Genomic DNA, 21,109 nt, shown 5'->3' on the forward strand with positions numbered 1-21,109 from the left:
TTCTTGGTATAGAAAATTTTGAATTTATCATTTAAAAAATGAAAAGTAAAATTTCCATTTTTTTCCATCTACCCATTAAAATTGTTAAGCTGTCAGTAGAGATGATGCACGCCAAATTCGGCTCAATTCCAACCGCTAGAAGCAAAGTTATTGGAGTAGAAAAATTGTCAAGTCCATGATTTTGTAATAAATGATTGAAGAGTTGGTAGCCACCGACCCACCGTAAATACTATTTTATCCAAATTTTTTAGCTGCAATAACTTCATTCTACTGGTTGGAATTGAGCAAAATTTGGCGTGCATCTTCTCTACTAAAAGCCTAACAATTTTATAGGGTCGCCAGAAAAAAATTAAAATTTTATTTTTTATGTGATAAATTCCAAACTTTCTACTGCAAGCTTGATGCTTCTACTGATGAAATTGAGCATAATTTGGTGTGCAACGTTGTTTTAGTCAACATAATGATTTTGTAACGTTGTAGTCAGTGAAATTTGGAAAAAAAATTGTCTTTGAACAGCCCTACTATGCATGTACGCTGTATACGGTACAGCACAACCGGAGCTGGTAGTAATCGGCCCTGCACTCATGGTAATGGTAGGAATCGCTCATATTGTAACATCTTGAAATTTCGATTTGATCCATATTTTCACCTGGAATTTAAAATATGGATAAACACTTGTATTATAAAAATGTATCGTGCCGGTTACTCGTAGATTTTTTATCACCTTTTGATTCTATTTCCACAGCATCCCAGCGCCTCTAATATTTTAACCTAAAAAGTCACAAAATGGCCGACGAAGAAAGCTGGGCGTTAGAAGCCGACAAGCAGGAAACCGTGACTGCAAAGATACAAAACCTAAACATTGACTCCGCCGCTGCAGGCGAACCAAAAGATGGCGCTAATAATGCCGAATCCAAAGAGGACGATGACAACGCGGAAAAAGAGCTGAACGCAGAGCAGAATTCGTTAATGCGCAAACTAATCCACGACAAACTCGTGCAAAACACACAGACGCAAGAGGTGCAGCAGAGAGACCCCAATTCTCCTTTGTATTCCGTCAAAAAGTTCGAGGAGCTGAATCTTACCGAAGAACTATTGCTCGGGATTTACGCGATGGGATTCAGCAAGCCGTCGAAAATCCAAGAAACCGCGTTACCTCTCTTGTTAGCAAACCCTCCGGAAAATATGATCGCACAGTCTCAATCTGGGACCGGAAAAACGGCCGCTTTCGTACTTACGATGTTGAGTCGCGTCAAAGTGGACCTGCCTCATCCACAGTGCCTTTGCCTGTCGCCCACCTACGAATTAGCGCTGCAAACCGGTAAAGTGTTAGAAGAAATGGGGAAAAACATGAAAGGCTTACAAGTCGCGTACTCGGTTAGGAATAACAAAGTGCGGCGTGGAGAAAAGATATCGGCGCATGTCGTAATCGGCACGCCGGGCACTACGCAAGATTGGATTAATAACAGAGCTTTCGATCCGAGCCTCGTGTCTGTTTTCGTGCTGGACGAAGCCGACGTTATGATAGCCACGCAAGGATTTCAAGAGCAGTCGATCCGCGTACAACGTAAGCTATCGAAAACCTGTCAAATGCTGCTCTTCAGCGCTACTTACGACGAGGCTGTTATGAATTTTGCGCAAAAGGTCGTGCCGCGGCCGAACATAATCCAGCTGAGACGCGACGAGGAAACTCTCGACAACATCAAACAGTTTTACTCGGTCTGCAGCAGTAGGGATAAAAAATTCGAAGCTTTGACCAACATATACGGAGTGCTTTCTGTGGGGCAGGCGATTATATTCTGCGCCACGAGACGCACGGCCAAATGGCTCTCGCAGCAGATGTGCGAAGGCGGTTTTGTGGTTGCGTTACTCAGCGGAGAATTAGACGTGACACAACGTGCCATGATTTTGCGACGGTTCAAAGAGGCTAAAGAGAGAGTGCTGGTCACTACGAACGTTTGTTCCAGAGGCATCGACGTAGAACAGGTCACGTTGGTGGTGAATTTCGATATGCCGTTGGACATGAATGGTCAGGCAGACTGTGAAACGTACCTGCATCGTATAGGCCGCACGGGCCGGTTCGGAAAGTCTGGAATAGCCATCAATTTCATCAGTCAAGAACGCGACAGGGACATGGCTGTGCTTAAAGATATCGAGAAGCATTTCGGAATTAAAATCGAGAGCCTAGACACCGAGAGTTACGAAGACATGGACAAGAAAATCGGGGATAAATGAGGAAGAGTCCGGTTTTGATGTTGTTTCAGACTGCTCAGCGCCGATTGTGTATTATTAACCCGATAATAAGTTTCCAATATACTCCATACGCTAATATCTTGACCAAAACGCTGACATTTTAAATCGCTTGTGTAAGGTTTTATTTGGTCTTGATAATCTGTGAATGTAGCGCAATTTGAATTTGATGTGGTAACCGCCTACTGGAATATCTTGAATCAGCACGTTGTGCTGTGTTTAAGCGTTGATATTTAAGGTTTTTGCAGTACCATGTAGTGAATCGTAATTGCAATCATTGCCGTGATGTGTCGCACCTCTGAACACAGTTTGCATTGGAAAATGCGCAGATACGTCCAGCATTGCCAGCCCGAAAACAGTGCCAATCATGTGCGGTTGTTTTCCGCGGGGCGTGCTAACAAGAATAGTTTCTTTAGAGTGATTCACTTTGTTCACGCGTTTCTTTTTTCGACCGAACATTCTTTATATTTTTTGTTCAGTTCACGGTGTTTATGACTTAGAATAATATGGCGAGTGGTGACGGTGTTCTTGAAAACGAAATTCTACCGTTAGGTAAGCCGTCTTGGAATCTTGGCTCGTGTGCACTTCGAATTCCATAGTTATTGTGAAAATGTTTTTCGATCTTTTGTTTTCTAGTTGAATTCAGCGTCGGTGATGTCAAGAACAAGGCCAAGTTTAACTTTGAAATGTACAAAAGCACAGACCCGTCGCATGGAAATAAAAGAAAACTGGTGAGTGTTTAATGTTTCGTCGAGGACGATTGTACTTTTTGCTTCAGGGAAGTGAATTTTTGTACCTGTCTCTTGGTTCCATGGGGATTAACTAGTGAACAGTCGTGGCAGCTACCGTTTATCATGGGCTACACCTCTGTTCTCGAAACCTGTAGCAAAACCAGTGGTGTTATACTCGAGTCAAATTGCTGTGCTGATTACTCGGAACTGCCAGAGGCCTTGGCGTTTTTAAGGCAAGGTTACCTAATTTAAGCCTACACTCCAAATTTGGTTCAATTCCAGCCAGTAGCCGCATTGCTACAGAAGAAATCTTCTATTTAATATATAAAAATGAATAACAAAAAATTTGAAAATTTTCTGTTCACTCCATGAAAGTGTTGGGTTGTCTATAGAAACGATGTTCACCAAATTTGGTTCAATTCCAACCAGTGGAAGCGGAGTTATTGTCGTCTAAAAATTTGGATTTAAATAAAATAGTAGGCCTATTAACGGTGGGCACCACTATAATAAATAATCAAAGAATTGGTCACCGTAAATACTATTTTATTCATAATCCAAATTTTTCGACGGCAATTACCCCGCTTCCAATGCTTGGAAGTGTAGGCCTAAATTAGGTAACCTAACAATCTTATCAAGTAGCCACTAGGATTTGAGAAAAAAAAAAGTCATTTTTGAACACCCCTACTGTAGAAACTTAGTTTTGCTGTACGTTTGCGCCACTTTTATGACTGAAAACGCCATAGCAATTGGGGGTGTTAGTCCACGTATCGCAGTGTCTGAATTTATTTTGGGAAATTGCAGATATTTGTAGTGTCACTAGACAGTTACGGTATGTTGCAATTTGCTAAAACCGTGTGACAGTTCTATGAAATTGTTGTTTTTATACTACTCAAAGTAATTTTAAGACCTTAATTGTCTACTTCCATCCGAAGTATTTATGACGTTATATTTGAATTGAGTACTTGTACTTCATTTGAAATTTCCACCGACCGATAAGATAGCGTAATGGTGATGCGTCTGGCTTCTTGATCGGTATAGGTCTTGGGTTCGATCCCCGGCCGGGTCACACCAAAGACCTGATTAGTAGCACTGGTATCTATGACTTCCCCACTTTGCGCTCTGCATTATCGGAATAGCATGGAGGGGTGGTGCAAGGCTCAAAAGGCCTTACAAGGCTATACCTGAACCTTCCTTGTCGAGTGGCATTTACACATCATGCACCCGTGGTATGCATATGCACACATCGGGTGTATTTATATCGTCAGTCGGTGTATATGCCGCAAAATCATCACAGGCAAAAATACATAACCGTCTTCCTCTTAGTACTCGAGCTCTATGTTGATCAGACCACCTCTGGTCACTACTACACCTTCCTCCCTTTCCCCCTTGTCAGGCAATGTACTATTTTGTTTTACTGGTTTGCCGTTGGTGCCTTGGTGATTTTTGTGGTTGATGTCTGCGACTTGAAACGTTTCGATCGAATTTTTCCAGGTTTGCGAAACGCCGCATTTGAATTATGTCGGCAGCAATTTCGACTACGACCCTTCCAGGGAGCATCTTGACCGTTACCTCATCATCAGAGATAAAACTACAGGGAAAAAACGGATATTTCGGACGGAAGATTTCAAGGTGATAGAGGTGCTTTATGATGCTTGAGGGAAATTGCTATACCGTAATGAAATTCTCAATTATCTGCTGCTGATACTGTAAATATACATGCGGTAGCAAGCCAGTTAACGGTTTTTAATCAGACGATTAGCATTCTTCCGGATCTGCTAACTTTATATAATCTCTGCCTAATACGCGTTCCGATTAGCAGTTTTTAATCGCATGATTAGCAGTCTCCTGGATCAGCTAACTTTATGAAATCCGCCCCTAATGTTTTTGAAACGATTTAGTTCTACACTTTTCCGGCAATAATTTTTTACTCGCTTTGCGATTAGATTTGTAATTGAGTGTAAATTATCGCGTTACTTCTACTGGAGTAACGAAACCGACTACTTCAAAGACGTCTGACAAAAAATTAGGTTAGTGCATAGCGTAGGGCAGGGGTCACCAACCTGGTGCCCGCGGGCACCAGGTAGCCCGCGAGGACTAGATGAGTAGCCCGCGAGCCCATTCTAAAAATAGGTGGAATAGCAGCATTTACCAATATTCGTCAGATTATTACCAGTGAGCTTTTAAATACAAGATACGGCGCATTGCCTATAAAGGCGACATGACGGAATGCCGTCCACGGTCTTCTTGAAATGGTGGGGGGCTACGTTACGATAGCTCGACGACCAGGACAATGTCAAAGTAGTAAACAATATTACTATTCGGAGTCAGATAGCCGTGAAGTACTAGCAGATTTTCAATATATGTATACCCATTAGGCCATTACGCATTGCATCTTTTTGCACAGCTTGTTTCTGTTACACTCAACGCAGTTTAATATAACATGTTTCTAACTTTCTGTAATCGTTGCTGCTGTCCGGTATAATGAAATCTTGTCATTTCTGGATGCTGAACAGTTTAAGATTGAAATTGTAACATTGCAAAATGACCCCCACCTCAGTCTGCAGCAAACGTTTGGTGCGTTGTTGATACGGAAAAGTGCAGAGGTGTATGCGCAGCAGCTATGACGGTTGCAAGCGTCTATGGTTCAACTTATCGTTGTGAATCGGCCTTTTCGGACATGAACTTCATCGAAAACAAACACAAAACACGCTCAATCAATGCACATCTGGAACATTCACTCAGAATTGCAGTGTCAAGCTACATACCAGAGTACAGCGCACTAGTTTATATCATACACATCCCACTGACTGCTATAGAAACAGATAACATGACGTCCAGTCCTGCCCAGTGCTATGAATATCAAAGCGGAAATTCAGTGTGGTACGGGTAAATGGCGGGAGTAAATAAGTAGCCCGCAGCTTCAATCATTACGCAAAAGTAGCCCTCGGTTGCAAAAAGGTTAGTGACCCCTGGCGTAGGGTGTATCGGCATCAACACTAGTAGGTAATATTGACAACTTTGCTCCTGTCTGAGTATCAGGGCTGACAGCTTTGACAACGTCTGTTACAGCTGTACCCTGTGGTGAGGAGAGAAGACGAAGTGGACAGCGAAACAGAGAGATTAGAAGCCATCGAAAGGGTCAAAAAGGACGCGAGGTAAAAATCCATTAGTCGAACGTGCTCGTGGCCAGAACGTGTGACGTGGCGGTTAGTGGGTTAATATAAGAATTCGAATCCAATCTCGAAAAAGCGCTGGACGAATCATTTGAAATATTCCGGTTTGAGATGTACGCATAATTGTTACTTCTCTGCTGCTAATGCATAGAAGTCCTATCATGCTTCGGCCCAGTGATGACCAGGTCAGAGTAGGCCTAGAAACTCTGAAAATACATCTGATTCCCTTAGCTCTGCTCATTGCTCAAGTACATTCAGTGATGAAGTACTTGACAATTTTTGAAGCAAAAACTGCTTACTTTTTCGCACTTTGAATTTGTAATGTGGAAAGTAGATGTTGGATAGGTTCGCAGATTGAAAGTGTCATGCCATCCGACCAAAGTACCGTGATTTTCCATGTATGATACGCACCCGTAAAATGGCATGTCAATTCTGCGGAAAAGCCTGTACCCAGGTATAGTACGCACCCTGCATTCGCAGTACATGAATAGTTATGATTGAGTATTTGACATTCTGTTTTGCGATGTCACTGTTGAACAATCACGACATAACGATCACCAATCATTATACAGTTAACGGCATTGTCTGTAAACGATTCTAGATAGCAGCCGAAGCCTGCGACGCGATAGTTCAGGCCATCGGCGATATCTTGCGCACGAGGCCTATTACAGAAGCGAATTCTCTGGCCAACTATTATTTCGTGCGCACCAGACCTGTCAGAGAAGCGACTGTAGTGTTTAGGCCAGCGATTATATCTCGCGCACACGGCCTATTGTATACTGATTGTTCAGGCCTGTCGTTGACGCGATGAACTAGTGAGGTGTGCAGCAATCAATGACCTAATTTCGCTCGCGTACAATCGGCAAACCGACTCGGCAGGAGATTGCTTGCCGTGCGGACGACTCTCGCTAATTCGCGACACGCTTCTCGCTAATTGGCAGCACGTAAAATGCAATAATAATACAAAGTATTGGGCTCGATGACTGAACGTGATGCGCGATTGAAAACAAACCTGAAGAAAGGTGTGATTCCCAAGTTTTATTTTGAGGGAGATTTTTTTCAAGGCTTTTTGTACCCGTGCACAATGCGCAAACCCAATTTTAGGACAAAAAATTGGTAAAATTTTGCGCATTAAACATGAAAAATTACGGTAGTATCAAGTTAACCAAATTGATTTTTGAAAAGTGCACATACTGTATTTGTGAGATTCTGTGTTAGTCACGATTATGTATCTTTCAACTTTGAAGATGGCGACTTACATTGACTGCTAAAATTACATGAAGCCTGGACCAAATCAACTTCTTGAAACACCGTACTTACATTGGGAATCGCCGCCTAATTCTACTTCTAACTGAGTAGAAATTTTTGGTGCTTCTTCTACTTCTAGATGAGTAACAATGCCGTCTACTGTGACGGCCTCCAACAATATACACAATACAATCTTTAGCCTTGATACCGGAAAGCGAGCGGTGTTTGTCGCGTATTAACGGACGTGAATTTTCAGGACGTTTTCCGATAAACTGGACAATCTCACGGTAGCGTTTGGCAGCAAGAACAAGAAAAGGGCGATGGAGTCTCGGCTCCGTAACAAAATTTCCGACACGTCCCAAAGGATCGCGGACTCGGTCAAGAGCCACGTCGAGACGGAGGGCATACGAGGTGCGTATAACAGCTGCATCCTGTTAACTAGGGCTGGGCAAAATCGAGTACCTGAGTGATTCGGTTCTGAATCACGTATTACGCTTCGAGTCGAGTATTCGAGTATCGTGCATTATGACGTCACAGCATAATCTACCATGTTGAAGTTCAAATACGTACCTTTTATGCCACCAAAAAGAACATAATGCATGTTATCCATCACATTAGCGATACTTTGGTATTTTCCCGACCATACCGATTTCATTGCACTTCTTACAATTTTGTGGAATGATCATGACTTCAAAAATGTGTTAATTACAATAACGTTCGTAGCTTTGTGTTATGCTGCGACACGGCCTATCAACAGCGTATCTAGGTTTCAAGGCTTCCTCAATGGAAAATAGTATAAAAACTATAATTTTCGTTAGTAAATTAACTTTCAGTTGCGAGGAGCGTATAATTTCAGTACTCGAAAAAATCAGATTTTGCTACTCGACTCGAATCATTAAAATTAATACTCGATTCAGATTCGAGTACTCGAATCATTGTGCCCAGCCCTACTGTTTACACGGAGAAGACGTTACTATTTACACAAAAAATGTAATTCAAATAGCTATGGTCGCACTGCTATGTCACTTTCGACACAAAAGGTCCCCGAACTCGGAGAAACCCAAATTGTAATATTTTTAATCAAATTCCAATGTCCCCGCGTTTACATCATCGTATTTTGCGAGCAGCTCCATTCTTCGAGAATAAAGGTGTTGCTACTTGCCAGAGTAAGACTCGTCTATGATCCGTCACACAATGTAGTATAGTTAGTCATTATTCGCATATCCGTACTGAATTGCATGAAATGAAATCTAACAGGCATATGTTTATACGCATGTATAAAGATGTTAACAAGAGCAAGATGATGTGATTCTTGTTGCATTGGCAATTGTCTTCAAAAATGACTTTTTCTTTCTCAAATCGTACTGGCTACTTGATAAAATTGTTAGGTTACCTAATTTAAGCCTACACACCAAATTTGGTTCAATTCCAATTAGTAGCCGCATTGCTACAGGAGAAGAAAGTTTCTATTTATTATAAAAAATAAATAACAAAAAATTTGAAAATTGTCATGTGCACCCCACGAAAGTGTTGATTTGTCTATAGAAACGATGTTCACCAAATTTGGTTCAATTCCAACCAGTGTAAGCGGGGTTATTGCGGTCGAAAAATTTGGATTACGAATAAAATGGTATTTATTACGGTGACCAATTCTGTAATTATTTATTGTAGTGGTGCCCAACGTAAACACTATTTTATTCAAATCCAAATTTTTCGACGGTAATAACTCCGCTTCCACTGGTTTGAATTGAACCAAATTTGCCGTGCCGGCTTAAATTAGGTAACCTAACAATTTTATCAAGTAGCCAGCACGTTTTGAGAAAAAAAAGTCCCCTATTGTACATCGACGATATGATCCATTAGAATTCAGAACATTGTCTGTTTTCAAAATATCCCCCCTATCCACCCTTTTGTCCTAACTCTCTCGGATGGCCACACAAATGCCAACGGGGTATCGTTTCGGAAAAATCAAACTAATACTGTTTGACTGCGAACGTCACAGTTTGAGTTGTTTATCAGGCGGAGATTCCTCGGAGACGACGCATCTGTCGATACTGCCCTACAACAAAGATGCCACCAGCGAGGAGCACGTTTACCCGTTGGAGAATTACATCCCCCCCAATGTACAGGAAGCGGTCGCAGAAGCCTCGGAGGTAGGATGTATCCTTGATTGTCTTGGTAATGTTCTTCGACTACGATATGTCCTGTGGCGGTGCTCCTGCGCATATCAAATGAATAGCAGGTAGGCTGAGCTGCCTAGATACTGTTCATTTGAGTAATGAAGGAATGAAGCCAGTAATGTTTAGTGCAGCGCTTCTTGACGCAGCCCACTCTTAATGCAAGTTTTTTTGCGGGACTCGTGATGACATATGACTAGTGTGATTTTTTTACCTAAAAAGTTGAAATTTCAATTTTTTTCACCTTTAAAAACCTAATTTTGTCAAAATTTTAACCTGATGTCTGTAAATCAAGTGTTTTCGCACGTAATGCTAGAATTGTAGGCTACCGCTACTACTTATCTTCATTTCTGGTTGGAACTGCTTGTCCTTGCAAAGTAGTTTGGCCCGAAAAATAAACGTTTTTGGCGTAAAAAACGGCAAATTTTTACTTGAAAAACTTGATTTTACCGAAATCTGGACCTACGAAGAATTCCAGTAGTTACATCACGCGTTACGGTACAAATAATTGAAATTTGTTGTAGCACAACGAAAGATGCTTTCCTACATTCTCGGGTAGAAAGTGTCTGCCTTACTAAGTAGCTCGCCAAGAATAGAGAATGAACATTCGACAGCAGCAGCAGTTGTGGGCTGGCAACGCTGTAGTTGTGTACTGTGCGTTGGCGCTTTCAATCGAGGTTAACCCCTTGCACAGAAACTGACCTCGGTGCCGAAACCAATGTCGGGTGCCGTGATCCTGACTATTTTGTCACTCAAATGCAAAGGAAACTTCTAGGGACTTCAATTATTATTAGTCACAGAAGAAACTTGACGTAGCTGGGCTGAATCGTTCTTCGTCTGCAATCAAATGAAACTGACCCTGCCTAAACGTGATTATTTGTCACTCGAATGAAAGGGATTAATCGCGCGGAGTTCTACATGTCACTGACCCTGCCTCAACTTGAGCTTATTTTCACCAAAACGAATTCACCTTTCAAAGTATTATAACTCTAACGAAACCGACCCTACTACTTCTCACTCATAAATGCATACGGTGAGCAACATTGAGCCGACCTTTGTGTTTTTTTTACTCATCAGGCCCTGCTGGATATCGACGAGGAAAAGGTCCAGGCTTGGAAAGACGAGAGAAAGTGGGTGACCGGTTATGTTGTAGGTGGCGTTGTGCTGCGGGTAGCGGACTCGATACTGTGAAGCTTGTTTGATGTCGATTTAGCCAAGGTTAAAATCATCGGCGTTGCTACTGTAGTCGAAATAGAGGGCTATTTCTTGCGCATGTACTAAGGTTGTTCATTATGGCTCTTCGAAAATGACTTTTTTTCTCAAATCGTACCGGCTACTTGATAAAATTGTTAGGTTGCCTAATTTAAGCCTACACACAAAATTTGGTTCAATTCCAGCCAGTAACCGCTTTGATACAGGAGAAGAAAGTTTCTATTTATTATATAAAAATAAATAATAAAAAATTTGAAAATTTTCTGTTCACCCCATGAAAGTGTTAGGCTGTCTATAAAAACGATGCTCACCAAATTTGGTTGAATTCCAACGACTGAAAGCGGAGTTATTGGCGTCGAAAAATTTGGATTTGAATAAAATAGTATTTACGGTGAGCACAACTATAATAAATAAACAAAGAATCGGTCACCGTAAATACTATTTTATTCAAATCCAAATTTTTCGACGGCAATAACTCCGCTTCCACTGGTTGGAATTCAACCAAATTTGGTGAGCATCGTTTCTATAGACAGCCTAACACTTTCGTGGGGTGAACAGAAAATTTTCAAATTTTTTATTATTCATTTTTATACAATAAATAGAAACTTTCTTTTCCTGTATCAAAGTGGTTACTGGCTGGAATTGAACCAAATTTTGTGTGTAGGCTTAAATTAGGTAACCTAACAATTCTATCAAGTAGCCAGTACGATTTGAGAAAAAAAGTTATTTTTGAAGAGCCCTATTGTTCATACTCTAAACCGCGTGAAACTGCGGAGTCGTCTGCAAAAATGATGGAAAACAAATTCGATGCGGTTTCAAGCTGCAGACACGAAGTTATTGCAGTTTTTCATTATTCTGGGATTACCGACGGCCCGGGCTGTTTTTGCGAATCGAAAATTTTCAACCGCAATAACTAGCTTCTACCGGATTAAAGTGAGCGTGGATTGTCGAGTTTGCTGAAGTTCTGTACCGCCGTGAATCTCTTGCAAGAAAATGTTATGCGCTTTTATTCTTCAGCCCGCTGGCCTCCCGGTATGTCTTGCTGCGAGCGCGCAGCATGCATCCGAGCGTCGCCAACGACGAGGACGTCAAAAGGGAGTACCTGGCTTGCCTGCAACTCATGGCGTATCTCATGAAGTTTTACTTGGGCAACGGCAGAACTGACGAAAAAAGTGAGTATGTGCATGTGCAAGGGCGCCCGTCGCAGGTCAGCTGTGTGTGGCGCGCATACCTGGTAAATTTATTGGGTATGCAGCAGGGTTGTGACCGAGTCATAAAGCTCCGACTCAGAAGTCGAGTCAAGTCGAGTCATTTTCAATTCATCACCGAGTCAAGTCTGAGTCCGAGTCATGGTATTATGACCCGAGTCCAAGTCATTGTGTTGACTTGCGCAGTTTCCAGTTAAAGTCTTGTTAAACCCACTTTTATAACTGTTTAGTGATATCAAATGGTTCGCATTTATGAGATACTCGCTTCTAACAGTTTCTGGTCGCATTTTCAAGTACCAGTACCGACAGACGAAATCCCAATAGGGTGATTACTTTACTGTTCTTCGATATTACAATGAAAGATGACCTAGTAGAGTACCCATGCACAGTACAAGATTGCTCAAACAAGGTATTAAAGTAAGGGGAGATATTGCCGTTTGTGGATTTATGAATAAGGTTGGCTACTGGCAGCGATTCGGGCCTCATTGCCTGCGACCAATGGTGTCCAAAATGGGCGTATCGTCACAAATCCTATGTATAAGTTCATTGTGTGTTTTTAACACCGCGGAACCAACGAGACTGGCTCACAAAACCCTGGTGTCCCACGGAACGCCAGCTGAAAAACCACTGTTGGTGACAGTCTCCGTGACTTGTTTGGGCCTACGATACGTCCTCTTTTACATCTCGAGTGCATAAGATTTCAGTGCGGGGTTTTGATGAAAATTCAGTCGAATTATCGAATCTCTAGCGCCGTCTTGCGGCTGCCAACACGTTTTCTCGATACCCTACCATATATTTTTCAGAGCGCTACGTTGAAAGTATCAGTTACACTTGGAAGGAGTGGTTCCGCGAGACATTTACTCCTGAAAATAAGAGCGTCTCATTGAAGTTAGTTTTTTGACTTGCTCCGATCTTGAACAGCATATTCATGTTGAAATGAACCCGAACATTTTCGGCCGACACTCGTCAGCACATTTGGTGGTACGATTGTTGATATACTATGTTCTTTCCAATTCTCCACTAGTCGCTGATGAGTGTCGGCAGAAAATATTCAGGTTCATTTCAATATGAGTGTTGGCTACCATTCAATTGTAGATTGAATTTACGTACTAGGCACGGTGTGAGCTTCATGGCGTCACGTGACGTCGTATTGCCAATTCTAACCCTACATTTCAGTGAAGTGATAGCCTATGTTAATGTACACGATACCTAGCGACCACATAATGCCACAATTCTGAAGTACATACTGATGTTTTAAACGTCGTCAAATGTATTAACCGGGGCAATCAAATGATATAATAATCCCATAAAACCAATATCTTCCGTCGCTTTCGACGAGAAATTACAAGGGAATATGAGCTTACGGCGTAGGCCAGACCGGACAATGTCACACGGATTTGGTTTTTATGATACAATAAACATATGAAGTCAAGATAGACCCCGTACGCGTGCTAAATTCTGTACATCAGGCAACGATATCTATTTCATTGATTGGTTGAATAAGCATCATTCGCTGACTACCTACGTGGAGTGTATTTCTCTGTCGATCTTGTGTGATTGCGGTTCAAGCTCACGGCAGAGAGTCGCTAAATATGCACAAATGGAAAGAAGGATATTCCGAGCAAACTTTTGTAACACAGCAAGTAAAATTTTTGAGATAGTCGAGGTGCATGCTCGATTAGTGTTGATTTCTTATGCTGCCAGTGCCATCTATAGTGGCCCGCGTAGTTGAAATGCAACAAATTTCAACCGAAGATGTTATAGTGAAGTGAAAATTGTAATGTATGAAAAAAGTTTACAGTACAGAACCTACCAAGGTTCGTTTGTGAACGTGAACTTCTAAATTTCTGAGGTTAACACACAGAACGCGAACGTGAACCTCGCGTTCACACCATGCCTACTATGCACCTCCAAGAAGGTGGTTCTGATTTTAGTAATACGAAGCCAATCTCGTGTTAACATTCCTGTGCGTGTTTGAAAGCGATGTCGTTGTCGTATGTTCTCGGCAAAAAATACTCGAAGAAGTAACCGCTACCTGTATCAAACCAAACTTGTACGGTAGGGCTCTTCAAAAATGACTTTTTTCTCTCAAATCGTACTGGCTACTTGATAAAATTGTTAGGTTACCTAACAGGAAAAGAAGGTTTCTATTTATTATATAAAAATAAATAGCAAGAAGTTTGAAAATTTTCTGTTCGTCCCATGAAAGTGTTAGTTTGTGTATAGAAACGATGTTCACCAAATTTGGTTCAATTCCAAACAGTGGAAGCAGAGTTATGGCCGTCGAAACATTTGGATTCGACTAAAATTGTATTTACGGTGACCAATTCTTTAATTATCTATTAAAATGGTCCCCACCGTAAATACTATTTTATTCAAATCCGAATTTTTCGACGGCCATAACTCTGCTTCCACTGTTTGGAATTGAACCAAATTTGGTGAACATCGTTTCTATACACAAACTAACACTTTCATGGGACGAACAGAAAATTCTCAAACTTTTTGCTACCGGTATTTATTTTCATATAATAAATAGAAACTTTCTTCTCCTGTAGCAATGCAGCTACTTGTTGGAATTGAACCAAATTTTGTGTGTTGGCTTAAATTAGGTAACCTAACAATTTTATCAAGTAGCCAGTACGATTTGAGAAAAAAAGTCATTTTTGAAGAGCCCTATTGTACGGTCAACTAACTACTATGGTACGCCGTATTAATTATGAATCCGGACTCGCGTTCGGATCTAAAATCCGGAGCCGCTGTGTATATGCATATGTTGAATGCGCTCACATCTGGTATCATACAGCAGGAGGAACCCGCCGTCAGTGAAGGCTCGCATTCTGGCGCACGCTGTGGTGCTGGCTTGGCACATCGAGTCGAACCAGTTTGATGTAGAAATGTTGGCCGAAGGCTTCGGAGTTTCGAGAGTGACGTAAGTGTTTTGCTTTGTAAAATAAAGCCGAAGGTAACCGCCTTGCGGCTGTGATTTACCTCCAACTATGCCACAAAAATATAATAGACGACAGTTGTTTTTTGTTTCTATGAATAGTTATGATCAATTTCTGTATATGAATGCTAAAATGAGGGATATTAGTTATGTCTAGAGCCGCTCAAGGCCTCTTCTGAAAACCGGGAATGAGAATTCCCGCCGTCTAGCGTCAAACGCATGGATGATCATCATGGATGTCATATTTCTGGAACTCTGAACGAGTTTAATTTGTGCTGAAACTTCCAAGTTTAATCCTGTGGTTGTAACCTAGTCACAAGTCAGTGTCACTTTTTTAAATTTGACTCGAGTCATTTGTCATTTTCAATTCACCACTGAGTCAAGTCCGAGTCCAAGTCGGCGAGCAGAGGGTTGAGTCCGAGTCATGGTATTATGACTCGAGTCCAAGTCATTGTGTTGACTGCTCAGTTTCCAGGTAAAGTCTTGTTAAACCCACTTTTTATAACTCTTGTTTGGCGATATCGAATGGCTCGCATTTATAATATACTAATTTTCCTCACTTTTAGCAGTTTCTGGTCTCATTTTTAAGTACCAGTATCATTAGACGAAATCCCAATAGTGTGGTTACTTCACTGTTCTTCGAAATTACAATGAACTGTCGGCCTTGGTCGTCTGAGTCTCTCCAGTCTTATGACTTGGTTCGAGTCATACGCAATGGCTCGAGTCCGAGTCGAGTCATTTCCTTATCTCAAGAGAATGCCTCGAGTCAAGTCGAGGCATCAGAAAATCGTGACTCGAGTCATGACAACCCTCGTTTAAGCCTGATTATCTTTCGATTTTAAATGTCATAATGACGTCGTACCATGCCAGATTTCGACTGTTGCCAAACCTTGCATTTGTAAGATGTAGTGTACCTGTTGAATGTGTGTAGTTGTGCAATTGTTATTTATTTAGCTTGTGGTTAGATACGTTCGAGCGAAGCTCAAGTGGGGTGATAGAATAGATTAGGGACCGAAATCGCTCAAATATCTGTGTGCATGGTTAATGGTTACGTTTAACATAATTTTCAACCGGATATTCTCTGCCCCCACAGCCTAATAATTATTGCTCTGTGCATAGGCACCGACTTTTATTTTTTTACGAGGTGGCGAAGTCTTGTGACGTCATAATTGCTCCATATCGATGACGTCATCGTCGCACGAAAACGCACTTTACTGCATGCCGCTGGTGCAGTAAAGTGCAGAGCTAAACCATTCGCGTGACGTTTTATTATCGGCCTTGCACTCATTACTATCAAACCATGCAGTCGAGTTTATTAAATGGTATCTTAAACGGTACGATCATTTGAAGTGTAACTGCGGCCTGCGCTACCAGTCCGTCCGACGGAATCTGCAGTTGCATCAATGTTATTCGCGCGCAATGCCCAGTGTGACTAACGAAATAACACTACGCACTGGCCTTGCAAGTTACACACGACGACTCTCGAATACTTAAGCAGACAGACAATAATGATGATTACAAACGCAAAATCGCGCAGCCAATCAGTCATTGTCTCTTGCGGGTTCTTGCTTCGCGTTGACCAACTCGCATCTCGGCAATTGTTTGATGATTAAAACATTGGTGCGTTTCCCGATTTAAGTTCGCAAGCATTTCGGGAGTACATCGGTCAATTCGTAAATTCAATCTGCATGTTGACGGCCGCCAACACATACTAATTGAATTACGTGTTGACGGCCGCACAAATTTCGTTCAACGGCCGCGGGTTGGCCGCCCTTGGGCTAGAATTAATTCCACTTCCGGACGCATGTCGCGACTGTCCATCTAATGCCTAATAGTTTAATATTCGATAATGTTGTTCTCGATACGAGTACATCCAGCAATCAAGTTTATTATCGGAATGTAGAAGGTTCCCTGTTCAAACGAATCGAATAAAATCAGAATTTGTGCCACCCTATTAATCTTGTGATGCATCACGTTAATAATGAAAGGAAGACTGAAAAATGACTTTGTGCGACAATTTCGTAGTACGAATGTATCAAGTAGATAACAAGAAATATGGATGATGGCAAATGAGAAAGCGTGTAATCTAATCAGTATCACCACGAATCGGTTTTGGAGTGTGACACCATATTGAGTAGCTTTCGTCGCGACAATTGTTTTCTCATTATATCGGTGCTTAAGCTGTATTGCTGCATTTCCCGATTAATGTCACTGGCAAAGCCTTGTTAGAGAAACGAATCTGCGCAGAAATGAATTCCAAGTTGCAGGCGCATACCAACACACCCTCCAATTTCGCGCTCCGATTACCTATCACGAAGCTAGCTAGCTCATGAATGGTTTTGTAAAAACGAATATGGGTGTACATAATTTAGATTTCAAAAAAGCAGAACGTATATTTGGGCGCCTGGTCGGCAGAGGAGATCTAGGATGGTGCTTCTCAGCACACGCTAGGCGCGTGGCCAGTCGAAAAATTAGGGGGATTTGGATTTTTTTTCAAATTTACCAATATAGCATCAATTCAATTAGGGTCAAGTACATGTGTAAATGGCGATCATATAATCTCTTCGTATCGGCGATTTTAGGCGTATGATAAGCTTGCCAAAGAGTCCGGGAGTGGTGTCAATTAGCGAGTCACTATCTCTGGTGAACAATTAAATACGCGCGCGTATTACGCAGTCTCGGCTACAGTTTTCGCAAATCAAAATGTCCGAACTTGATTACACCTATTTCAAACCTTTGTCGTATTTCAAAACTCGGAACATGATACACATCTTCTGGTCGTTACGTTCAAGTATTAGCGGGAATCAATTTCGCACGTTAAAGTCTGTTTGCAGCGATTTGATGTTATTCAGTTTCGCGTTTATTCAATATGGCATAAAACAATCACTAATCAGCGTAAACTTGACCGCATTGTCTCGAAACCAGCGAGAGATAGGAGCCAAGGCATGCTAGGCCCGAGGCTCGATAGTTAGGCCATAGGCCAGCAATGATATCTTTCACTCCAGGTCTATTGCAGATGCTATTGTGTAGGCCAGCGATGATATCGTGCACACCAGGCCGAAGCCGCTAATGCAGATCCGATTGCGCAGTTAAGCGATGATATAGCGTGAACTGGGCCTATGGCAGATGCGATTGTTGAAGCCTGCGGAACCAGGCTTGATCGAGACGCGATAAATCAGGCTAGCGACGATTGCCACGCGCGCGAGAATGAATGACCTAATTTCGCGACCATCTCAGCGGGAGGTCATCACAGATTCTTCTCGCTAATTGACAACACGTTTCTCGCAAATCCGCCGCGTGGAACACTGATTACACAATTATTGAATTGCAACTTAATATTAGAGTTAGAATGATCATTTCAACATGACGTGGTTTCGCTTTTCACATAAGGAAGTTCGATCCCCGGAACCCCCGTGGCTACGCGCCTGGCACATGCGCGTATCGAAATCGAAGACGTCTCTAACGAGGACGCATCGATTCGCCTTATTACTAATTACTGGTCACAAATCACTTGGGCGTTTGAGCATTTTGTACGAGGTGGCCGCCACCTCGTAAATATGGTCACGAGGTGGCTGCGCCACCTCGTAACCTCGTAAGTCGGCGCCTATGGCTCTGTGTATAGTCCGAATTCCATCTTTGATGAGCGTCTCCATTGCCATGACACATTCCACCCTACCGAACACTTAATGCCCTTTTTAATATTTTTTGATAAGGGAGGCGCAAAATGTTTCACCATAATGAAGAGGAGCGTGTCGAAAATAGTTTAAGAACCACTGCTGTAGACAAACAATATCACAAATTGTAATTCTTGCCCACATAATTTGGGTTTGACAAGAGAATTAGGGCTCCGGACCGCCAAATTACGACGCCCCTTTTCCCATCCTGACTCCGGTTTTTGGAAGTAACATGACAGTTCCATGTGTTGCTAAAATTTGAAGGATTATGGGCAACTTATCTTGGGAGGAATTTCGTTTTTTTGCTGCATCATTATCAGTCGAACTAGTCATACAGGATTTAAGTCGCAATCTTTCGCAATAAATGTTATCTCTATGCACGAAACCTATGCAGCAAATCGGCGACGCCTGCAGGATGCTATTTTGTAATTCTATACGTAATGTAGGCCTACGTAGTGGTATCGTCAGTAAATACTTGGACAATGCGAGAGCATGCAATGTTTCTTCAGGGTCTCGCAGGTCGTAAAGGCTCTCGGCGGTACGGTCAAGAATTCCGTGACAGCCGGGGTCCAACGCTGCTACGGTCTTTTGCAGTTGCCGCTCACTTTCCCGAAGGAATCGCGAGGAAAGCGGAGATAACGCTAACTGACGGGGACGGCGTGTTTTATTTTTTGTTGCATCTCTTTTTCTGAATTAAATCGGGCGCGGGAATCGATGTTATTGTGTGTCGTGCACGTTAGGTGTTGCAGCGGCTAGGCTTGAGTAAGGACTAGACTAGTCTAGATGATCAGTAGGGCAAGTTTTTGCAACTTTTTTTACAGCTTCCGGCAGTTTCCTAGATACTTAGAATATGAGTCGTTTTCTGTTTTAAGCTGTTGCTCTGAATTTTATATTGTAACTTTTTCCTAATTTCCGTACAACGCATTGCGCAAAATGTAAGGGAGTGATTTAAAAACATGCCATAAAACTACTTCGTTTATGGTTCTATGCTCGTTAATTTGCCTAACAAAGCGCTATGTGGTGGCTTAGCCGCATGTCAATGTTATCTATGCAGGGATATCTAGAACTTCTAGATAGAGTTCTAGATATCCCTGTATCTATGAAGCAACAGTTGGCTTGCAAGCTATAAGTTCAGCACCCGCATCCAAACACGACAGTGCTCGAACAAATTTAGAATTGGAAGTATCACTTGTCTTTTGACCAAGCCCGCACAAACGAATCAGTCTACGTCTAGATTTTCAAGATCAAGTGTTGTTGAGGCAGATTAGTTGTTAAACAGTGTGTCAATCCAAGTCCATTCGTTATTTTGCAGGTTAGAAGCGATGACCTTGACATCTGACAGTCCAAGGCAGGGATGTCGAGCCTGCGGCCCGCTAGGCCCCTTTAAGCTCAAGCAGTATTTTGTACTTTGAATTTAGACTAATTTAAATGAACCATCCTGCTTTTATATGGGCGCAGGATTAATAGGTATGGAAGCCGTTACTCTTTCAGTTCGCCTTTAATTTAACACTGAAGATAGATTGTTGCACAATAATGCTTCCGAGACTGACTGAATGAGGCTAGAGCTCCAATTGTCATGAAGGACGCTTGTTTTCTTTTTTATAGTGCAGCGTTGATTGTCTGTTACTTTTTTAAATTATGTCTGCGGTCAGGACTTTTGCATAATTAATGCAACTTTATTTAAAGTTAAGTGCAACTTTCTTACGATTATAGTGCACCAAAAACTTGCCCCAGTGATCATAAAAGTATGGTGCTTCGCAAGTCTACTTATTTCGCACGGGTTTGTATCGAACCGCGTTCAACAATGATGGTTCTCAAAGTATGAGTTATGAATAGAGTATCACGCATTATGGCCGCGAAATTTGTAAACTGATTACTATAAAAACTGAATTCGCCCAGTCTTGTATCATCTGTTCCGGGCCTTCCTTCCTGGTAAGCAGTAGTGCGGAGCGGATCAATCAATTCTCTGGGCCGGCTCCGATCCGGTTTGCCAATTCTCTGGTCGGCTCCGGCCGTATCGTGAAAAAGTCCTGCCGGAAATCCGGCCCGTGGTTCCGTGAATTTAAAAATATGACCCGCTTCTTCTCGCACTGGCTTGGCGGTTACTTGCGTGTTGTTGGTTAGTAGTTATTTAGTTACAAACGTCATGCGTATCCATAAAGATTCTATCCAACGTATCCAACGTGGGCCGTTTTGAAAACCAAGGCGTCGATAATGTGAAAGAAAAAACTGTGTTTTGGGCACTGAGCGGGAAAGTTGACTTTTTTTACCATTTTTTGAGAATTCTCCGGTTTTGTAAGTCTGAAAATTTAGAAAAAGTGTCCTCTTTTCAGATTTCCAAAGTATGGTAACCCTAGATAATACCTCCCGAATATTATCATCGTAACCTGTAACCTGTCTCGGTGTTGAGCGCGGCGTTCGAAAATTAAGACTATTTCACGACCTTCAAAGCAAATTTTTCGACTCTGCAGCACGGTAGATGAAATGACCAC

At 42.0% G+C, this 21,109-nt stretch overlaps 2 protein-coding genes across 2 annotated transcripts; both read left to right on the plus strand.

Annotated features, from left to right (window-relative positions):
- Nucleotides 1-747: 747 nt before the first annotated feature.
- Nucleotides 748-2,729, plus strand: LOC145436212 (ATP-dependent RNA helicase DDX19A-like). The gene has a single exon (XM_080313570.1). The coding sequence runs from the start codon at nt 787-789 to the stop codon at nt 2,233-2,235; it is 1,449 nt and encodes a 482-aa protein (XP_080169696.1). The 5' UTR covers nt 748-786; the 3' UTR covers nt 2,236-2,729.
- Nucleotides 2,680-19,328, plus strand: LOC145436213 (DNA-directed RNA polymerase I subunit RPA49-like). Its single transcript, XM_080313571.1, has 11 exons — nt 2,680-2,802; nt 2,887-2,981; nt 4,473-4,610; nt 6,051-6,136; nt 7,659-7,813; nt 9,422-9,555; nt 10,657-10,709; nt 11,809-11,963; nt 12,803-12,887; nt 14,803-14,928; nt 19,127-19,328. The coding sequence occupies exons 1-11, from the start codon at nt 2,757-2,759 to the stop codon at nt 19,254-19,256; spliced, it is 1,203 nt and encodes a 400-aa protein (XP_080169697.1). The 5' UTR covers nt 2,680-2,756; the 3' UTR covers nt 19,257-19,328.
- The last annotated feature ends 1,781 nt before the right edge of the window (nt 19,329-21,109 follow it).

The sequence above is a fragment of the Botryllus schlosseri genome, chromosome 3 (genome assembly GCF_051294905.1).
Source record: "Botryllus schlosseri isolate E-star chromosome 3, Bs_hap1, whole genome shotgun sequence".
NCBI lineage: Eukaryota > Metazoa > Chordata > Ascidiacea > Stolidobranchia > Styelidae > Botryllus > Botryllus schlosseri.

What these genes read in the sequence shown, in the direction of transcription:
- LOC145436212 (XM_080313570.1), top strand. Translation starts at nt 787, where the DNA reads ATGGCCGACGAAGAAAGCTGGGCGTTAGAAGCCGACAAGCAGGAAACC.
- LOC145436213 (XM_080313571.1), top strand. Translation starts at nt 2,757, where the DNA reads ATGGCGAGTGGTGACGGTGTTCTTGAAAACGAAATTCTACCGTTAG. An exon ending in CGAGACGGAGGGCATACGAG is followed by an intron (nt 7,814 to 9,421) that starts GTGCGTATAACA and finishes GTTGTTTATCAG; the next exon opens with GCGGAGATTCCTCGGAGACG. An exon ending in GCTTGGAAAGACGAGAGAAA is followed by an intron (nt 10,710 to 11,808) that starts GTGGGTGACCGG and finishes TTTATTCTTCAG; the next exon opens with CCCGCTGGCCTCCCGGTATG.